The 20,836-nt window shown below is 36.4% G+C and overlaps 1 protein-coding gene across 1 annotated transcript in view; it reads left to right on the top strand.

Annotated features, from left to right (window-relative positions):
- Positions 1–20,836, top strand: part of LOC150094582 (voltage-dependent calcium channel subunit alpha-2/delta-3-like) — a 1,537,934-nt gene that overhangs the window by 1,099,243 nt on the left and 417,855 nt on the right. Inside the window, exon 22 of the mRNA XM_090412095.1 lies at positions 8,475–8,546. Coding sequence (XP_090268221.1) covers positions 8,475–8,546 — 72 coding nt within the window. The remainder of the gene's footprint in view (positions 1–8,474; positions 8,547–20,836) is intronic.

Below are 20,836 nucleotides of genomic sequence, written 5' to 3'. Positions count from 1 at the left end.
AAACATCTTTTTTATCTTTCCAACGTAGTGCAAAGACTTTCCCTCGCTGATAAGTTTGGATTTCCTCCTTCGATAGCTTTCCTGAAGCCAGATCTGGAGGCATATCTCGCCTTTTTGCATTTACAGTACCATAACTATCTATACGATGCTGTAAAAGCAAATCAGCGAGTTCGGGACACATATATAGTAATTATCCATTATAATGCAGTAACCTTTCCCCAGTAAAGGGTCTAGTAACTGCATTACTGCACGCATCGACAAGGGGAATCCGAATATTTATCATGCTCGATTGCAGTTTGCTTTCCCGTATAAGGTTTGAAATCCCAAAGATATTCACTTTCCGATTCGCAAAGCATAAAAAATGTTACTCCATACTTCGCTTTCTTTTTGGGAATATACTGCTTACATTTCAAGTCTACCTTTGAATGGCATAAGGCTTTCATCGATACTCAAGTCTCTCTCAGGAATGTAGAGTGATCTACATTTCGGATGGATTTTCATCAGAAAATCATAAATTTTGTTGAGGACTGGGCAAGGATGTGTTTGCGTGATATATTCCTCATTATTCTGAAAATGCAAATACTTCCTGATGAGACTGAATTGTTTTTCAGTCATAACATCACGAAACATTGGCGTGTTCAGAATCCAGTCTGTAGACCAATACATTTCGAGAGCGGGCTTTCGAAATGTATTTCGAAACTTCGGGTTTTCCACTTTCTTTATATCTGATATTGCATTTGAAGGATGACAGTGATTTTAATTATTAATTTCACCTATATCCGAATATCACATAATTTCCTGATTTATAATAATCAGGAAATGTATATTCTTTGATTTATAATTTGTTAATTTATAATAATCACCACATAGTTTCAGTATCGAAAAATTAAAGTTATGTGGAACAATTACTAGAGAAAAATAACGAATTAAATAAAAACTGTACCTATGTTTCATAACAGTTTTCGGGTGTGTGATAGTAATGCAACGGGGGGAGGGGTTAAACTATCAGAGGCGAAATAAAGTTCAATTCTATTGTAAAAATATGGAAATGAAATTTCACATATTTTGATATACATATTTTGAATGATAAAAATAAGCAATTCTATTGTAAAAATATGGAAATGAAATTTCACATATTTTGATATACATATTTTGAATGATAAAAATAAGCAAATGTATCGCTTACTTTAAAAATTGGAAAATAAAATATCTGAATTATGCAGAAAATATAAATTTAAATCATAACTGTTAATTTCATTTTCTAATGACCAATTATACAAGGAAACCAAGAAAGTGAAAGTACAAAGAAGAGTAGATTATTATTATTATTATTATTATTATTGTTCCGGGAAACTCCAAGGAGTCGACAGACTCATCGAGGGAGGCCCTAACATCATGTCAAGAACAACTATTCAACATTCACACAGTATCTATCATACCTTGCCTTGAACTCATTCACGGTCGTAGCACCCACAACAGACTCTGGAAGCTTATTCCACTCATTTACCACTCTCCAAGTAAAAAACCTAGCTCTAACACCCTTGCTAACCACACTCTTGCCCAGTTTCCATGGATGGCCCCTAGTCCTCCCACCACCAGTCCTGTTCTCAAAAATATCCTCTGAATTAATCTTATAGAAACCCTTCAGTAATTTGAATGTCTCAATCATATCACCCCTCCTTCGCCTATCGTCCAATTTCTGCAACCCACAAATCTTCAGCCTATCCTCATAAGGTTCATTCCACAGACCTGCTATCATCTTGGTCACTCATCTCTGGACCCTCTCCACTTCCTCCCCATCACGAAGAAACCCTGGTGCCCATAGCTGGGCACAGAAGTCCAGATGGGGTCTTATCAAGGCTCGATACAGAGGAACAACAACTTGTTCGTCTCTGCATGTTAAAGTATTTTTCAGAAGCCAAGTGATTTGGTGAGCTGTTTTAGTTACTTTTGCAATGTGCCCCCTAAACTTCAACTCCCTATCCACCAACACTCCCAAATCCCTGGTCTCATCAATCTCCTGGAGTACGGTTCCACCTATGCGTTATATTGCTGCTATTCTTTTTACCCCAAAGTGCATAACCTTACACTTTGCCACATTAAACTGACATCCATTTTTCCTAGCCCAGTCCTCCAAACTATCCAAATCATCCTGTAAAATTTTGACATCCTGTGCACTCACAATTGCTCTACCCAACTTTGCATCATCAGCAAACAAGTGAACACTTCCTCTCAAATCCTTTCCAATATCATTGATGAACAAATTGAAAAGCAGTGGTCCAAGAATAGAGCCCTGCGGCACTCCACTAGTCACAAGACGTCTTTTTGACTCCACTCCTGAATAAACCACTCTCTGGTATCTCTCCTTCAACCACCCTCCTATCCATCTTACCAACCCTATATCTATCCCCATCTGCTCCAGTTTACTGATTAGGGTTCCATGTGGTATCCTGTCAAAGGCCTTGGCAAGGTCCAGTAGTATCACTGTAAACCCATTACCCCATCCAGTTCAGCTGTCACTGTGTTATAAAATGTGAGCAAGTTACTGACGCATGATCTACCCTTCACAAAACCATGTTGTCCCCCATACAATATCCCATTTTCATCTATCCAATCCTGTATTCTTTTCTTGACTAATTTCTCTAAGACCTTGACAATGATTCCTGATATGCTACTCGGTTGGTAATTTACAACAGCGGTCTTGGAACCACCTTTATGCAGTGGAACTATTTTCCCCTCCTTCCACCCGCTCGGGACTAACCCAGGCCCGAGACTCAAATTAAACAAAATGGTCAAGGGTACTGACAATTCATTAGCTACTTCTCGTACTACACGAGCTGGTATACCATCCAACCCCACAGATGTATTGACATTGAGGTTATGCAATAGACTATTCACCTCCACTTCATTCACCACAATTCCCGTATAATCTACTTGTTTCTGCAATGTCACCACCTGGATGATATATTCTTGCAAAGTGCTCACTCAGTAACTCAGCTATCTCAACTGATTCAGTTACTTCCCTACCATTGGCATTCTTTAAAATCATTCTGCCATGTACATTTTTCCTTTTACTTGCTACATATCTAAAAAACTGTTTAGGATTCTCTTTAGCCTGCATGGCCAATGTTCTTTCGTAATCCTTTTTTGCTTTTCTTACCACACTCGTCACCCTTCTGGCCTGCGCTTTATACCGTTCATGTGCCTGCCGGTCACCTTTCTCCTTAAATTCCCTCCATAGTTGTTTCTTTTTTTGCAGCTCAAGCTTGATGGTGTTATTTATCCGTTTAACCCCTACTTGATTTATTATTCGGACTCTAGGTATACAGTCAGCCATTGCTTCATGCAAGCACTTCTTAACCACCTCCCATGCACTATCAACTTCTAGTCCTTGCAGTTGTACATGCCATGGCACTGAGCCAATCAAACTCCTAAGCTTGTCATAATTTCCAGCCTGATAATTCCACATGTACCCTGTCTTAATTGAAAATTCTACACCTTTAGCCACCTCCCAAGTCAAGACCCTATGATCACTCTCACCGATTGGTGGCAATGTGATCATATTTGTTACAGCCAAATCCTCAGATGTAATTACTAGGTCAAGCACTCTCTGACCCCTAGTATTTTCCATTACATGCTGTCGCAGATAGTTATCCCTTAATAACCGCATAAAATCCAATTCCTTCCTCCTGTGTGTCCTCTCCTCACTCCAATCAATGCGACCATAGTTGAAATCTCCCATAATAATCACCCTCCTTCCACTCATTTCTTCTATTTGCTTGTGCATACTGTCACCACCATCTTTTCAATCACCTGGTCTATAGCAGCACCCAATTGTATATTTAGTTCTGCTAGCCACAATCTCACACCAAATGACCTCAAATGCGCTCTTTTCTCTATCCTGCAATTCAACTTCTATTCTCCTTGGCTGTTGCTCATCAGCTATCATCAACAATACTCCTCCCCCCATTTTATTCTCTCTGTCATTCCTGAACACACTATACCCATCATATTCAATCCCACTAGCTATATCATCTACAGTCAGCCATGTTTCACTAATACCAATAACCTGTAGTCTGGAAGTGCCAACCATGGCCAAAAACTCTTCCTTCTTGTTCCTAATACTCCTAGTATTAGTGTACATGAATTTAAGACCCCTATTAGCCCCAACCGTACCTTGATGCCTTATATTAACTATCCCACTCTGGTTAGTTGTCCTTATTTGTTCTAGCATATTATATTCATTCTTACATTCAACTGCCTCCCTAAGGACTGTATATCTACTCCCCCCCCCCCCATTAACGAATCTAGTTTCCCTGAATTTGCACATCCACTACATTCAGCAACACTTTCTCAAGTCTTCTTACACCGTAACCATTCAAATGCAAGCCATCCATCTTATATAGATCCTTTCGCCCATCGAACTCACTCCACACGTCCACAAATTCCACACCACTCGTCATACATAACCCACGCATAAAGTCATTCGCAATTATGACCCTCCTTTTAAACATTTCACTGTCATACCGTGGCAAAAGACTAATCATTCTAACTCTCTCACTCTTTTGTTTTGCTGCCTCAAACAATTCATTCAGGTCTTCTATCATTTCCATTTTATCTCCTTCCAAATCATTCGTACCTGCCACAACAATCATTTCTTTCACCCTTTCCTTTTGCTCTCTAATAGACTCAGTTACATCCTTTATGGTCGCACCAGGTTGGTACGATATTGTCAAATCCTCTACTAACACACCTCGTACTAACGAGTCTCCATACAGTACTCTATCCTTCATTTTGTTCATGTTCACATTCATACGCCTATTTTTCCTGTCATACCTTTTATTATTGGTTGGTTCATTCAGTCGACTTTTGTTCATGCACTCTAGCTGCTGTTTTGCCCTTTCTGTCGCACCATTCAACAACGCGATCTCATTCAATGCATCTATCTCATCTTTTTTATTCTCTGAGAAACCATTAATACTATCATTCACACTTTCTACATTCACACTCTCATAATTCTCATGTACAACCTTGCCGTTTCTTGTCATATCGCTATTTTCTTCATTCTGAAGGTTGACAAAAATATTACACTCACGATCCGAAATACACTTCAATTCCTCATTCTCCCTACATTTTCTACACACATTCAATCCTTTATTATCATCTATCCACACTCCGACTGCACTCCGTAAAGCGTACATTTCACAGCTAGTACACTGACTCATTTCTTTTATACTACTGTTCTTTGATAACGATGGCGAACCATCATTACTGGCCGCCATTTTCCTTCGTACAGGTGCCATAATTATTGCAACATGTTTTATCAAATAATAAGTTATACACACCAAAAACACACAAACAGACACACTAAAATACGCAAGGCAAACAAAACTACGCAATATTAACTAATTTTATCAACGATAACTGAAAATAATACTTATCTTATCAGGAGCTTGCACGAACACTACACACTACGATATAACCTCGAACTCATCATCCCAATAATAATAATAACAATAATTCCTTAAATAATAGGTGTACATTTAATTGAGCAGTTCCAAGAAAAGAGCTTTATTACAGATTCAGTACTTGGTCCTCTGTTGTTTAATTTGTATATCAGTGATATAGAAAATGATTTGACAGGAAATATTTAGTTGTTTGCTGATGATGCTAAACTGTGAAAAGCAATGGTAAATGAAGGTGATGCGGAGATCCTGCAGGAAGATGAAATATCCATTCCTCACAAACATCCATGCCTCTGGTGGGATTTGAACCTGCTTGGTTGGAGAGTGGCTATGCCAACCACTCATCCAACCAAGCCATGTCTCAGTGGTTATTGTTATCAGGGCACTTGGTGCAATTTCAAAGAAGTTATCCAACTATTTATAAGAATTAAACATCAATGAATTAACTACATATGATATACAAAAAACAGTATTACTTGGAACAGTCCATATTTTATGTCGCTACCTCACAGACTATTCTTAGATTCTTGAGTAGAATCTAAATTGCTCTGTATTATCAATCAAATTATTGTTTGAAAGATATCTTGTTTTGCCTGTGTTTCAATTGTGTGAATAAAGTCCTGATAATAATAATAATTTCTTCATTTATGTGACTTTAAATGGTTAGGTTAGCTTACAAATACCACCGGCGAGAAATGTTTGGATCTTGGCATCCACATTTCTTATAGACCTGCATTCTAAATGCCTTGTGGTCCTCAGAAAGCTAACCTGACCATGTTAATTCACTGAAATGAACAAATCACTACCCTAACACAAAAAAGAAACATCCAAAAACATAAAAAAAACAAATAACAGAATAACATGGACACCAAGAACCAAACACCTCTGTTCTGCTCAGAGCTTAATCTAATGTGCACCAACCTCCCCCATCTAAAAAATCTTGAGAACATTCTTGAAAGAGATAGATACAGCTGTTTTGGGCTCATGGTGTGGGGAGGTATTATGCATAATGAATGCACTGAGCTACAAGTGTTGCAAAAAGGATTATGACTGGTGAATGATATTGGAACAAAGTTCTTCAATGTCATGTTCAATTATTCTGTGGTGCTGTAGGCGAAAAATTCATTTTGATGGATGACATTGCCACACCACATCATACACGAGCAGTGGAGATACTTCTGGAGACTAAGGATATTAATAAAATCGAGTGACCAGCATGCTCCCCAGATCTCAACCCCATGGAAGATGTTTGGGACACATCTCCTTATTGTGTCCCAAACATTTTCTATGGGGTTGAGATCTGGGGGAGCATGCTGGTCACTCGATTTGATTAATATCCTTAGTCTCCAGAAGTATCTCCACTGCTCGTGTATGATGTGGTGTGGCAATGTCATCCATCAAAATGAATTCTGCAGCACCACAGAACAATTGAACATGACATTGAAGAACTTTGTTCCAATATCATTCACCAGCCATAATCCGTTGCTACTCAAAATTCCTCTCCAGAAAACAAACAAGGCCTTATCCTTGCTCTGAAAAAGGAGTTGGCCAGTTTGCCTCAAGAACTCCTGAATCACTTGGTGCGAAGCATGATACAATGTTGTGAGAGTGTATCGAAGTTTGGGGTAGACATAATTCCATACTGAAATGTTTCTATGCATAGTTTTCTGTAAGCACTGTACACTAATTCCTTAACTGTGTCCTTAGGAAATTTGTAACTTTTTCCGAAAACATATTACAATTTAATTTGTACAAAATTTATAGAACATTTGTGTAATATAATTTATTAGTATGCTGGTAATAAATCTGTGTTCACATTTGACTGTAATCATGAAAATGTTTTCATAAAAAGGTAAAATGTTGTAGTTCATACTTAGCTTTTGGACACCAGTGTACATTTTTCTGGTGGAAGGCTTGGAAAGAAGGGATATTGTATTGTAACAAGGAGAGTGAATTTTTTTTTTTTTTAATTTCTTTTAGATAGTACTAAAGAGTTGTAATGTTGTAATAAATATGAATAAATAAAAATTCAAGCAGTCACATCAACTAACTTATATCCAAGAATCTTTGATTTCAAACATACGGACAAATCGGCCTTCAGAACACAATTTATAGATAAAAAATACCAGTGGTGGTGATTGGCAGTAGATGGCATGGGTGTAGATGATGATGGTAGTGGCGGTTCGCTGTAGTTGGTGGGTTAAGTGGTGGAGATGGAGAGTTGTAGAGGAGGTGCTCTCCTTCAATGAGTTTTTAGACTCCTTGGAAGTGCCACGTAATAATAATAATAAAAAAATACTTGTGTCAAGAGTTTTGTCACTCTTTCAAGGTGATGGTAATAATGTCATTGAGAAATCTTTAGCTCTGTACCATATTATGTTTATTCTACTTGTTTAATATCAGTTAACTTCTTATTTTGATTTAGTATGTATTTATAGTTTTAAAATTACTGAATATTTATATTTGCTAACTGTCTCACACATTTACTAGTTATAAAACTGTAATTATGTCTTCTCCATTTGTTGATATATCCTATTTAATTATCACTTTGTAAATGAATAATAGTAATCTCCAGTTCCTTTGAACTGCAGAAATTTACTTCTGAAAGACTAAACTTTAGAATTGTAAATGCTTAATTTTAATGAATAACCACTCCCTTTGAGAAGTATTATCATAGAATTGAGGCTCTCTTTCTCATCTAATTATATTAAGCCTGAAAGAAATTTACTAGATACTGGGAACTATTTCCCCATCAATCATAGTGAAATTTATTGTAGTTTCAGCAGGTGCATGGCTTTGTGGAAGTTTACTTCTTATCTACTTATTGTGAATCAAGAAAAAAAGTTTGTTTTTTTTCCCCCTTGATTTTTGTGGATTGGAAAGAAAGGAGAATGAATTTTTTTTTTGAAAAAAAATCTTATTAGATAGCACTAAAAAGTTGTAATAAATATTAATAAATAAAAATTCAGACAGTCACATCAACTTACATCCAAGAAACTTTGATTTCAGATGAGAAATACATCATTAAACAGAAGAATAGGTTGGAAAACTTTATCTGTCAAAGTTCATATGGATAGCATGGTAAGTTACTCTGATGAATTGATATGTATATAATATCTAATTATAGATATTTGTGTCAAGAGTTTTGTCACTCTTTCAAGGTGAAATAAATAATTTTATTTTTTCTCTGATCACACTAACTTACATAAAAGATCTTCTCATAAGAATTTTAATATTCAGAATTATGTCTACAGCAAGTAGGACAGTTACCAGCAACAACACTCGGAAATTGTGTTGTCAAAGACTAGGATTCAGTTTACAATTATTTCCTTACTGGAATAACCTTCCCTAACGCTGCTTCCATGCTGTCTGTAATTTTTAGAATATTAATTGCAGGAGTCAAAACTGTGATAGGCCACAATACATATCATCTCTAGTCTCAAAAACATTCAGCACTGGAACATTTACCACCCACTTGAGCAACATATTTCAGTACCACTGAAATATGTTGCTCATGTACCACTCCCATGGAAAAATAAATAAATAAATAAAAATAAAAAATTCCATTTTGCTGATTACTCACATGATTTTTATTGAGTTTCTAGAGATGACCTCTCATTTCTACACCATCCATTACTCTAAGCAGTATCTTCCCTTCATCAACTGATCGGCTTCTCTCTCACTAGTTTGTGTATCTCACTTATTATTATTATTATTACAGGTATCTCCATGGAGTAAGTAGACTCACTGTGGGAGACCCAAACTATCAACACATTATCTATCATATCTTTTCTTGAAATCATTTACAGATGAAGAACTCACAACTGAGTCAGGGTGATAGACTTTTGAAAAGTGATCACTCAGTAACTCTACTATTACATCTGAATTTTTCACCTCGATACCATCAGAACCCACTAAAGTTATCCTGCTGAAGTCAATCTTCCTTTTACTTTCCACATAGCAGAAGAACTCTTTGGGATTACCCTTGATCTCCTTGGCTAAGGTCTTCTTATAATCTGATTTAACTTTTCTTAATATGCTGGTAACCTTCCTAGCATGAGCCTTGTATTGCTCATGGGTGTACTGATCATCTTTCTCCTTGTAAATTCTCCATAACATTTTCTTTTTTTTGCAGATCAAGCTTGATACTACAACTCATCCATCTAACGCCTACCTTGTTTGTCTTCCTGATAATGGGGACACAATATGATATCGCCTTCCTCAGATACCTGCCGATTTTATCCCGTGCACTGCTAACATCTTTCACCTGCAATGTGTTCTGCCATGGGACTACTGCAAGCTCACTCCGAAGCTTGTTATAATTGCCTAACCTGTAGTTCTGTATATACTCCTTCTCAAGAGAGAAATCCACAAATTTTGCAACCTCCCAAGTCAATGCCACATGATCGCTCTCACCATTTGGAAGTAATGAGAACACCTTACTTATGCATATATCCTCTTAAACAATGACCAGGTCCAACACTCTCATGCCACGTGTCCCCTCACTTGTGTAACATTTTCTCCTCTCTGCAGAGCATGTTCCCTAATCATTCACATCTGTACGTTTTTTTTGTTTCTCTGTCAAACAGATATTAAGTATTATTAGATTTGTAGATTTTGCCCAAAACAGCAATGCTTTAAAATCCTCTTGTAAACCCTATCACAGAGCTTTCTGAATTTACTCTTCCTAATTACTTTAGAACAAAATTTTAAAGGAAACCAAAAACTCTTCTATAATGTTGAATTTTTTCTTGACAATTATTCATAAGACTATTACACTTTTTTTATATAATCTTTGTCAAGTAACTTTATTTTATCCTCCTACATGTTTTGCCAATTTTTCTATTGTCATCCTCAGGGAATACAAACTAGTAAGCTAAAATGAAGGTTACAGACCAGGTTATAACTGATGGTTCTAATTCATACAAAAAATTAGTATTGTGCGTGACAATGTGCATGTCTCGTTAACGTGATTTATTCGTTATGGTTCATGACGTAAGTGTTATGAAAGTTCATTTCTTTGATGTTTAATGATCTGATAAAAGTTTTCCAAATTTCTGGTAAAATTAGACCTTGATTCTTGTTTAGGTTTTCAGTTTTACGGGCGACTGTAGCTGCTTCTTTAAAGGTTCTTGAATGGTAGTTATCTTCTATGTATGGCATAAGGCTCTTATCCCACTCAATGTGATGGTTAGTAGAGGCAAAGTGGCATGAAACGCCTGAAATGTCTTGTCTGTTATTTCTGACATATCCTATGTGTTCTTTCTCATTTCAAAGCTTCTAGAGGTCTGACCTACGTAACTAATACCACATGAGCAAGGTATATTATATACTCCAGAGTACTTGTAGAATGGGTGAGGATCTTTTGGTGATCTTAAAAATTTCCGAATAGTGTTGATTGGTTTGAAGGCCACTCTGATCTTATGTGGTTTTAAAAGGTTAGCTAATTTTTTTGGAAAGGTTGCTGACAAAAGGAATCGTAATTGTACTGATGTATTGGATGTCATCAGGTTGTCGATGTGGTATATCAGTAAAGAGAATCTTGTTGTAGAGTCTTTTTTGGGTAACCATTTAAAGAAAGTTCTCTGGATATTGTGGTTAATTCCGTTAGTAGGTCATCCTTGTCTGTTGTATACTGTATAGCTCTTTTCTTGAGACTATGGATAATGCTAAGTTTCTGAGCAATGTGATGAGCTGAGTTGAAATGGAGGTAACGTCCAGTATTTGTAAGTTTTCTGTATACAGATAGGTTGATACTATTATTGGTTTGTTTCTTTATTAAAATGTCAAGGAATGGCAGTTTTTTATCTTTTTCCATTTCTAATGTGTTGATGGTATTTTGGAAACTATTGATTTGGTTGAGGTAATTCATTAGTTCTTCTTTCATATGATCTCAAATGATAAAGATGTCATCTACATATCTGTACCAAATTTTCGGTTTTGGAATGATCTGGGTTAAGATTTTTTTCTCTAGATCTTCCATGAATAAGTCAGCACAAGGAGGTGAGAGGGGGCTACCCATAGCTAATCCAGTGAGTTGTTTGTAGATCGTTTTTTGCCAAATAAAATAGTTAGAAGTTAAACAGTGATTGAACAAAGTAGTGATGTTTCTTGGGAACAAGTTGTCTAAGATGTTGATGACTTCAACCACTGGAATGTTAGTAAACAGAGATGTAATGTCCAGGCTTGCTAGTATATCCTCTTCAAAAATAGGGATGTTTTTTATTTTATCTATAAAATGTTTTGAGTTTTTAATATAAGTATCCGAGACGTGAATGTGTTGTTGTAAAATCTTCGCAAGATACTTGGACAGTTGGTAAGTGGGAGAATAAATTCCATCAACTATTGGACGTAACGGTATACCTTCTTTATGAATTTTTGGAAGGCCATACAATCTAGGAGTTAGTGGGTGCATTGATTTTAGTTTTTTTATAATTTCTATAGGCCAGTTATTCATTCCACGTAATAATTCATTGGTGTCATTATGGTTTTTTGTGGTAGGATCTCTACTGAGAACTTCATATACAGATCTGTCAGATAATAGATTTTTAATTTTTTCTTCATAATCTGTAGTATTTAATATAACTGTGTTATTACCTTTATCTGCAACTTAGAAAAAGATTTCTCATTACTACTATTTCCAGTAGCTAATGACTTACGATTAAAAAGCAGCATAATCCTTTCAGCTCCGTCAAGATCTCCTAACACCAACTCTACCCAAATGGAAAGAAGAACGCTTCTCAAATTAAGGAATAATAAAGATATCATAATACTCAAAGCTGACAAAGGTAATAATACAGTTATATTAAATACTACAGATTATGAAGAAAAAATTAAAAATCTGTTATCTGACAGATCTGTATATGAAGTTCTCAGTAGAGATCCTACCACAAAAAACCATAATGACACCAATGAATTATTACGTGGAATGAATAACTGGCCTATAGAAATTATAAAAAAACTAAAATCAATGCACCCACTAACTCCTAGATGATGACATCCAATACATCAGTACAATTACGATTCCTTTTGTCAGCAACCTTTCCAAAAAAATTAGCTAACCTTTTAAAACCACATAAGATCAGAGTGGCCTTCAAACCAATCAACACTATTCGGAAATTTTTAAGATCACCAAAAGATCCTCACCCATTCTACAAGTACTCTGGAGTATATAATATACCTTGCTCATGTGGTATTAGTTACGTAGGTCAGACCTCTAGAAGCTTTGAAACGAGAAAGAAAGAACACATAGGATATGTCAGAAATAACAGACAAGACATTTCAGGCGTTTCATGCCACTTTGCCTCTACTAACCATCACATTGAGTGGGATAAGAGCCTTATGCCATACATAGAAGATAACTACCATTCAAGAACCTTTAAAGAAGCAGCTACAGTCGCCCGTAAAACTGAAAACCTAAACAAGAATCAAGGTCTAATTTTACCAGAAATTTGGAAAACTTTTATCAGATCATTAAACATCAAAGAAATGAACTTTCATAACACTTACGTCATGAACCATAACGAATAAATCACGTTAACGAGACACGCACATTGTCACGCACAATACTAATTTTTTGTATGAATTAGAACCATCAGTTATAACCTAGTCTGTAGCCTTCATTTTAGCTTACTAGTTTGTATTCTCTGAGGATGCCAGTAGAAAAATTGGCAAAACATGTAGGAGGATAAAATAAAGCTACTTTACAAAGGTTATATAAAAAAAAGTGTAATACTCTTCTATAATGTTTTAAGAAGAATGAGGTCAGAGAAAGAATGCCCCATAAAATTGATCAAAAATAAGGGTGGAAAGTTATTCACAAATTCTGAAGACATGGAAAGATGGAAACAGTACTTCCAAGAATTATTGGAACATGCAGGTCATGGAAAAAATAGAACCCTAAGAGCAATACATGCAGGCAAAATAGAAGATCAAAATGAGTAAATTCATGCATATGAACTGTTAGCAGCAATAAATAAAATAAAACTGGGCAAATTAGCAAGCCATGACCAAATAACATCAGAAATGAAAGTATTTAGGAACGAAAGCCATAAAATTTCTTTTACGCCTATTCAATGTTATATGGAATAGGAAAATTATTCCCAAAGACTGGGAAGTATCCATAATAATCCCTTTATTTAAGAAAGACAACAACCGTAAATGTGAAAACCATAGAGGAATTTCGCTTTTAAGCATTCCAGGAAAATTGTATGCCCGTATTTTAGAAGAGAGGCTTAGGAACCAAATAGAGGATACACTGGATGAATTGCAATATGGCTTTCGAAAAAATGGAAGCACGCAGGATCTTATCTTCAATCTTAGACAAATGTCAGAGAAAACATTGGAATATGGAAAAGAACTACATTAATGTTTTATAGATTTTGAAAAGGCTTTGACTTAGTTCCCAGACATTTAATATGGCAAACATTAAAGAAAAACAAGATACAAGATAGCTTAATAGCAGCCATATAAAGCCTCTACAAAAGTAACAGAAATTATGTAAGAACCTGTAATAATAGATCAAAAGAATTTGAAACAAATGTAGGAGTGAGGCAAGGCTGTATCCTCAGCCCTCTTCTCTTCATTATAGTAATGGATGAAATTTTAAAGGCATGCCAAACAAAATTAAAAAAAGTTCCACCTAGAATGCAGGAAAATGAAAGAAACCAGGATTTCATACATGGATTTTGCAGATGATGTAGTGATTCTAGCAAATACAGCTGAAGATTTGCAGTACAACATCAACATTTGGTATGAAGAAACAAAGAAAAGGAATATGACCATAAATATAAATGATCATATCTAGAAACCAACCAAAACACATAATAAAAATAGAGAACCATCAACTGGAACAAGTCCACTCCTTTAAATTCTTGGGATCATGTATACAAGAAGATGGTAGTCTAGACACAGAAATTAACAACAGGATAAGCAGGGGACAAAGCTATTCTATGCAATGAAAGGCCCACTCCTAGATAAGAAAGAGGTCACCCAGATTACCAAAATGGCAGTCTACCGTTCAGTGTTTCTACCAACATTAACATACAGTTACGAGTCTTGGTGTTGAACAACAGGAAACATAAATAAATTAGAAACAATTGAAATGAAATATCTTAGGAAAGTGGCACAAAAAACAAGACTAGACTGAATAAGAAATCAGAGTATAAGAGACAGCCTTCAAGTTGCACCTCTGAACAATTCATAACACAAGTCCAAATGAGGTGGTTCAGACATCTTAATTGAATGGAAGAAGGAAGAACAGCAAAAACTGTATACAAAAGCCAGAAAATAGGATAAAGAAACATAGACAGACCCAGGAAAGGTTGGCAAAAGGAAATTAAAGAAAAATTAGAAAAGAAGGGAATTAACTGGAAAGAAGCAAAACAGCAAGCCTTGAACAGGATGGCATGGAAATCTCTTTGACAAAATCTCGACGCTTAAAGCACAAGAGATCATAGACGACGAAGAAGAATTTAGCAACATCTATAAATAGCTGAATATCTCAGTTTAAAGTTTGAACTGTATAATCATTATATTGATTACACAACATGGTTCCTAGGGAAAAAACTTTGTAGTATCCTGCTTATCACTTTCATTTTTGAGACATCACACTTCATACAACTGATTGACCAACTATCCCTATAATCAGCAGTGGCTGGCTGATAAGTCAGGCTGCAGCCCAAACACCCATCCCCATCTTACTCACTTTCAACAGCAATTTGCCACATGCTATTCTGTTGAATGCTTTTGCAAAATCTAGAAAATTATTTTATGAGCAACTCACTGTTGAATACACTTGCCACCTTATTATGAAATGCAGTCAGCTTAGAGAAACAGGATCTCTCCTAAACAAACACATCCATTTAAATCTATTCATTTTTTTATACTGAACATCATATCCTTATATAGGCTCTCTGTAAATAGACTTTAAATAGATTGTAAATAACTGAAAATAGACTGTGTGAATAGGTGAGTGTGTGGGAATGTTGTTTTAATGTTGCAAAGTTAAGGTTTTAAAATTTGAAAACCAAAGATGGGATGCAGAGTATAGGATTGGTGGGGATATTTTAGAGCAGATGAAAGATATGGGGTGGTGGATAGGGACTTCAAAATTCATGGACATTTTGCTAAAATTATGAGGACAACACAGTGGATCATGGGAATGATGTGGAGAACACTGATGTTTAGAAGTAAGAATGTATTAATTCCACTGTACAAGACTTTGATCAGGTCACATAGGGATTACTATGCACAGATTTGGTTGCCATTGTTTTCAAAAGGATGATGAGATGTTGGAGAGGGTTTAGTGATGATTGACTAAGTTGGTCTCTGGAATGTGGAATATGAGGATGGATTGAAAAAATGCAAATTACAGAGCCCAGTGAATAGAGGGGAGAGGGGAAACATGATCGAGACATATAAGTTGGTAATGGCTAATTACCAGATTAATGTGGATGAGATTTTTCACAGAATATTTGGAGACAGGCAAAATGAGAGGCCTTCCCTGGGAACTGCATAAGGTGGGTGTGAGCAAGGAGGTGAGAAGTAGATTTTTTTGCATGAAGAGTAGTGGGTGATTGGAATGCGTTCCTAGTGCAGGGATAGTGGATGCATTTAAGCCTATAGTTGTTCTAAAAAAATACTTGATCAATAAATCCCAATAGAAGTCATTTCCGTAATTATTATTATCATCAGTTCTCCATAGAATCAAAAGATCCATTGTGAGAGGCGCACGGTGGATCTTTGCACACTCACACAGCTCAGTAAACTGTCTTAAATGCATTCACTGTCTCTGCAGTCACCTACTCTTGGGCAACTCATTTCATCACCCACCACTCTCCCTGTAAAAATCCTACTCCTCACTCCCTGCTCTCCTTCCTTATACAGCTTCTAGGATTGGCTTCTTGTTCTCCCACCTGTTCCATCCCATTCTATGAGAAATCTCATTCTGTTTTTCTGGTATTAATACCTTACTGACTTATATGTCTCAGACATATTCCTCTCCTCCCCTTATCCAGTGACTCTGCAAATTGCACTTCCTCAATTTTTCTTCATACTCAACATTCCACAGACCAGAAATCACCTCAGTCAAATGCTTCTGGACCCATTCCAATATTGCTCCATACTTTCAAAAACAAGGTGACAGAATGTGTGCACAGTAATTCATGTATGATCTGATCAACACCTTATATAATGGAACCATAACATCTATACTTCTACATGTCAGTGTCCTCCATATCATTGCCATGAGTCACTGTGTTGTCTTCACAATTTTAGCACTGTATTCCCAAATTTTCAGGAGCTTATCTACCATCACACCCAGACTGCTTGTCTCTTCCAATTCCTTCAAGATATACTCACCAAACGGGTATGTTGCATCCCATCTTTCTTTCCTGAATCATAAAACCTTACACTTTACAACATTGAAGTTGTAACCACCCTTACTTGCCATTCCCATTCACTCAGTCTATTCAGTTCCTCTTGTAAAGCCTCATCAACTTTGCTCCTCATAGCTTTTCTGAACTTCACATCATCTGCAAGCAACTGTATATCCGCATTCAGATATTTCCGAATATCATTAATGTACAAGATAAACAGTGGTGGTCCCAAAAACAGCATGCTGATACCTAATAGACAGTTCAGTGCACTAATCTATCCAACCCAGTGAATTCAGATTTAATTATCAGCATGTCACGTGACACTCTATCATTACCAACAGGCACAGAGGGTGTGGACTAGGAGATGTTTAGACAGTTGAGCTTGGCAAGTGCAAGAAGAATCATTGTTATGGGAGATTTTAAGTACAGCAGTATAAGTTGGGGGGAGGAAGTTTCATGTAGCAATAAGGAAATGGAATTTCTAGAATTCTTGCAGGACAAATGTCTTCAGCAACATGTAATAGAGGGAACAAGAGGTTCAAGAGTTTTGGATTTGGTCATAGCATCAGACAAGTTGATAATAACTGAGATGATATCTCTCCCACCAGTTGGAGAGAGTGACCATGTGGTTTTGACTTGGAAGATGAATAGACATGCAGGAGTATCAAAGAGACAGGAACATATGTGGAATTATAAGGCAGGTGATTATAATAGTCTTAGACATCAACTTGGGGAAGTTTCATGGATTTAGGAATTGGAAGGCTGGGATATTATTAGTTCTTCGGAAATTGTGAAGGAATATTTGTTAGCAGCAATAGTAAGCTGTATTACAGAAGTGAAGAAGAAGAGGACACAATTTGGAGTAAAGTGGATGACAAACAATACTAAACAGGAACTGCATGTGAAGAAGAGGCTATGGAAGAGATATAAGGAGACGGTGAAGAGCAGATGCATGAAGAATATTAGACACTGGCCAGGAGAGTGACTGGTATGGTAAGGAAGGCAAAACTGGAATATGAGAAGAACTTGACTCTAAAATCCAAAGAAAATCGTAGGGAATTTTTTAGCTATGTGGCCAGTAGGAGGAGAAATGCTTGTGGAAGAATTACATTGTAGGATAAAAATGGGAATAGAGTGACTGATCCAGAGGACATAGTGGAATTGTTCGATGAACACTTTATTGGAGTATTTCATCCTGGAGAGGGTTTGAGGTTTAGAGGTGCAGGAGGAGAGTTTGTTCCAAATACTGAATACTCTGGATGGCAGTAAAGCTGTGGGACTGGATGGTATTTCATCACGAGTTTTGAGAGAATGTGCTAAAGAACTGACGGCTCCTTTGACCTGGCTTTTCAATGAAAGTCTGGCTACGGGAAAGGTCCCTGGGAATGGAAGGAAGGTAAGATAGTGCCATTGCATATGGGCAGTAGCAGACTGGAAGTGTCTAATTATAGGCCAGTTTGTGTGTCATTAGTAGTTGTTAAGATCTTGGAGAGATTAGTGAGGGACTGTCTACAACATTAGCAGATGAGGGTAATGTTATCTGTGAGAGTCAACATGGATTTGTTAAGGGGCACTCTTGTTTTAGTAATATGATAGCCTTTTATAATAAAGTGACAAGAGCAGTAAATGAGGGAAAGGCATATACTGCCATTTTCTTGGATTTAGCAAAGGGCATTTAACAGGATGTCACATGATAAGCTGATATTTAAGTTGCAGCACATGGGTTTGGATGTCAGGTTGGTGAACTGGATTCAGGATTGGCTGTCCTATAGGTATCAGAGAGTTGTTTCAAGTAGGCAAAAGGTTACAAGTTGGGTCCCACAGGGCTCAGTACTGGGACCTATATTGTTTAACCTTTATATCAATGACATTGTGAGTGGTTTGCAGGGGGATATTCAGTTGTTTGCAGAAGATGTGAAGCTGAGAAGGGTTATTAGTAATAGTACAGATGTGGTAGCCCTGCAAGAGGATTTGAATAAGTTAGACATATGGGCAAATTAATGGGGGTGTTGGTTTAATGCAGCAAAATGTAAGGTCTTGAGGTTTGGGTCACATCGATGGGATGCTGCATACTCTATTGGAGGAGCTATACTGGAGGAAGTAGGGGAGTCTATCCATCGGGGGCTATCATCTTGGTAACACGGGAAGTGGCTTTCCCATCGTCCCCTAGCTGGGTCTATTCTCTCTCTTCCCTCTTCTTTGAGGTATGCCCCCTTGCTCTTTAATCTTTCCTATATGGCATTCCTCGCCCAACTCTTGTAACTCACGACCCTAATGCTATTAGAGTAATCGAGGGCTATGGGTGATTCTATTTCTATCTCTACTCTATCTCTATGTCTTCTCTTTAAAATTCTCTCCTACCACTTAAGGCAAGCTTGAAGGCATCAAGATGGCAGCCCCACCACCAAGCTAGACTACAGATGGCCAGTAACCCTCTCAGTCAAAATTTTACCCATTAAAAAGACTCATGAAGATATTAAACGGACAGAGATTTTTGGTAACGAACCAGCTTGGAATAAGGATTCGAGAAGAAAATTATCGAAAATAAAAAAAAAAAAGCAGAAATACACCTATTGGAATATAGCCACCTGGAATGTGAGAAGTCCACCACAAAATCATAGAACTGGACCAAACACTAGAAGAAAGAAATGTAAAAATAGCAGTAATTACAGAATCTAAAAAAAAAGCAGAGTGGAACAGACGAAACTGAAAATTATATCTATATATACAGTGGGGTAAAAGCAGAAGAGAGAGAGCTAAATCTGGTGTAATGATCTTTCTACATAAATCTCTTAGAAACAATATAATCCATTACAACTTTTGGAGCGATAGAATAATAGAAATGAGAATTAAAATAGACAGAGGCTATATGACAGTAATTTGAACTTACGCACCTGAAGAAGGAAAAGAGGAGGACTCAGAAAACTTCTACACCCAACTGCAGAACATATTAAATAAGATCAATCCTAAGGATCACATTTTGGTAATAGGAGATCTCAATGTAAGAATTGGCAGTAAACCATATAAACCAAACATAGGACCTATCGGAGAACTTAACTGTAATAGAAATGGAAATAGATTAATAGATTTGACTATAAGCAATAACCTTAAAATAATGAACACCCTCTTCAAACATAAAGACATCCACAGATACACTTGGGAAGCAAGAGATACAAGAAGCATTATTGATTACATAATCAGCAATATCAAAATGTCAGAAATGATAATAGATACAAGAGTATACAGAGGATCTGAAATAGAATCAGATCATTACCTTTTAATTGGAAAAATAAAATGGGAACCAAGATTAAAAACAACAAAAAGAGAACAAGGAAAATAGAAATTTTCAATCTTTCAAAGTTAGACTTTTGGACGACAGTAGTATTAAAGACTTGTACCAAAAAAGTACAAAGAACTGGATGACAAGTATAAAACAAAATCAGAACATAGAAGAAGAATGGTCAAAAACCTAAAAACCATAATGACAAAAGCTGCAAAAGAAAGTTTGGGATCAAAGAAAAAGTGGAAAACAAAATCAGAACATAGAAGAAGAATGGTCAAAAACCTAAAAACCATAATGACAAAAGCTGCAAAAGAAAGTTTGGGATCAAAGAAAAAGTGGAAAAGAAAAAGAGGCCTTAGGGACTGGGATGATGAAGTTAAATGCATTATTGAAGAAAAGAAAAAAGCATATAAAAACTGACTCAACCTAGAATCAAAAATTGAATACAACAGAAAAAAAAAAGCAATAGCAAAAGCAGCATGCAGGAGAATAAACAGAAACAGATGGAACAATTTTGTAACAAAATTGGAGAGAGACTGTATGCTCAAAAGACCTAATGCATATAAAATCCTCAAAGATCTAAGCAATGAAACTAGAGAAAAAGCAGATATTAATACCATTAAAATAGAAACATGGCAAAATCACTACCAAGATCTATGATGAAAACATTCAAAACAGAAAAGTACCCTTTGTAAACATCTCTGATAAGT

The sequence above is a fragment of the Typopeltis vanoorti genome, chromosome 22 (assembly GCF_054136105.1).
Source record: "Typopeltis vanoorti isolate ZY-2024b chromosome 22, IOZ_Tvanoo_1.0, whole genome shotgun sequence".
Lineage (NCBI taxonomy): Eukaryota > Metazoa > Arthropoda > Arachnida > Uropygi > Thelyphonidae > Typopeltis > Typopeltis vanoorti.
The sequence above is the reverse complement of the archived record's forward strand: the minus strand, read 5'-3'. Positions and strand labels throughout refer to the sequence as shown.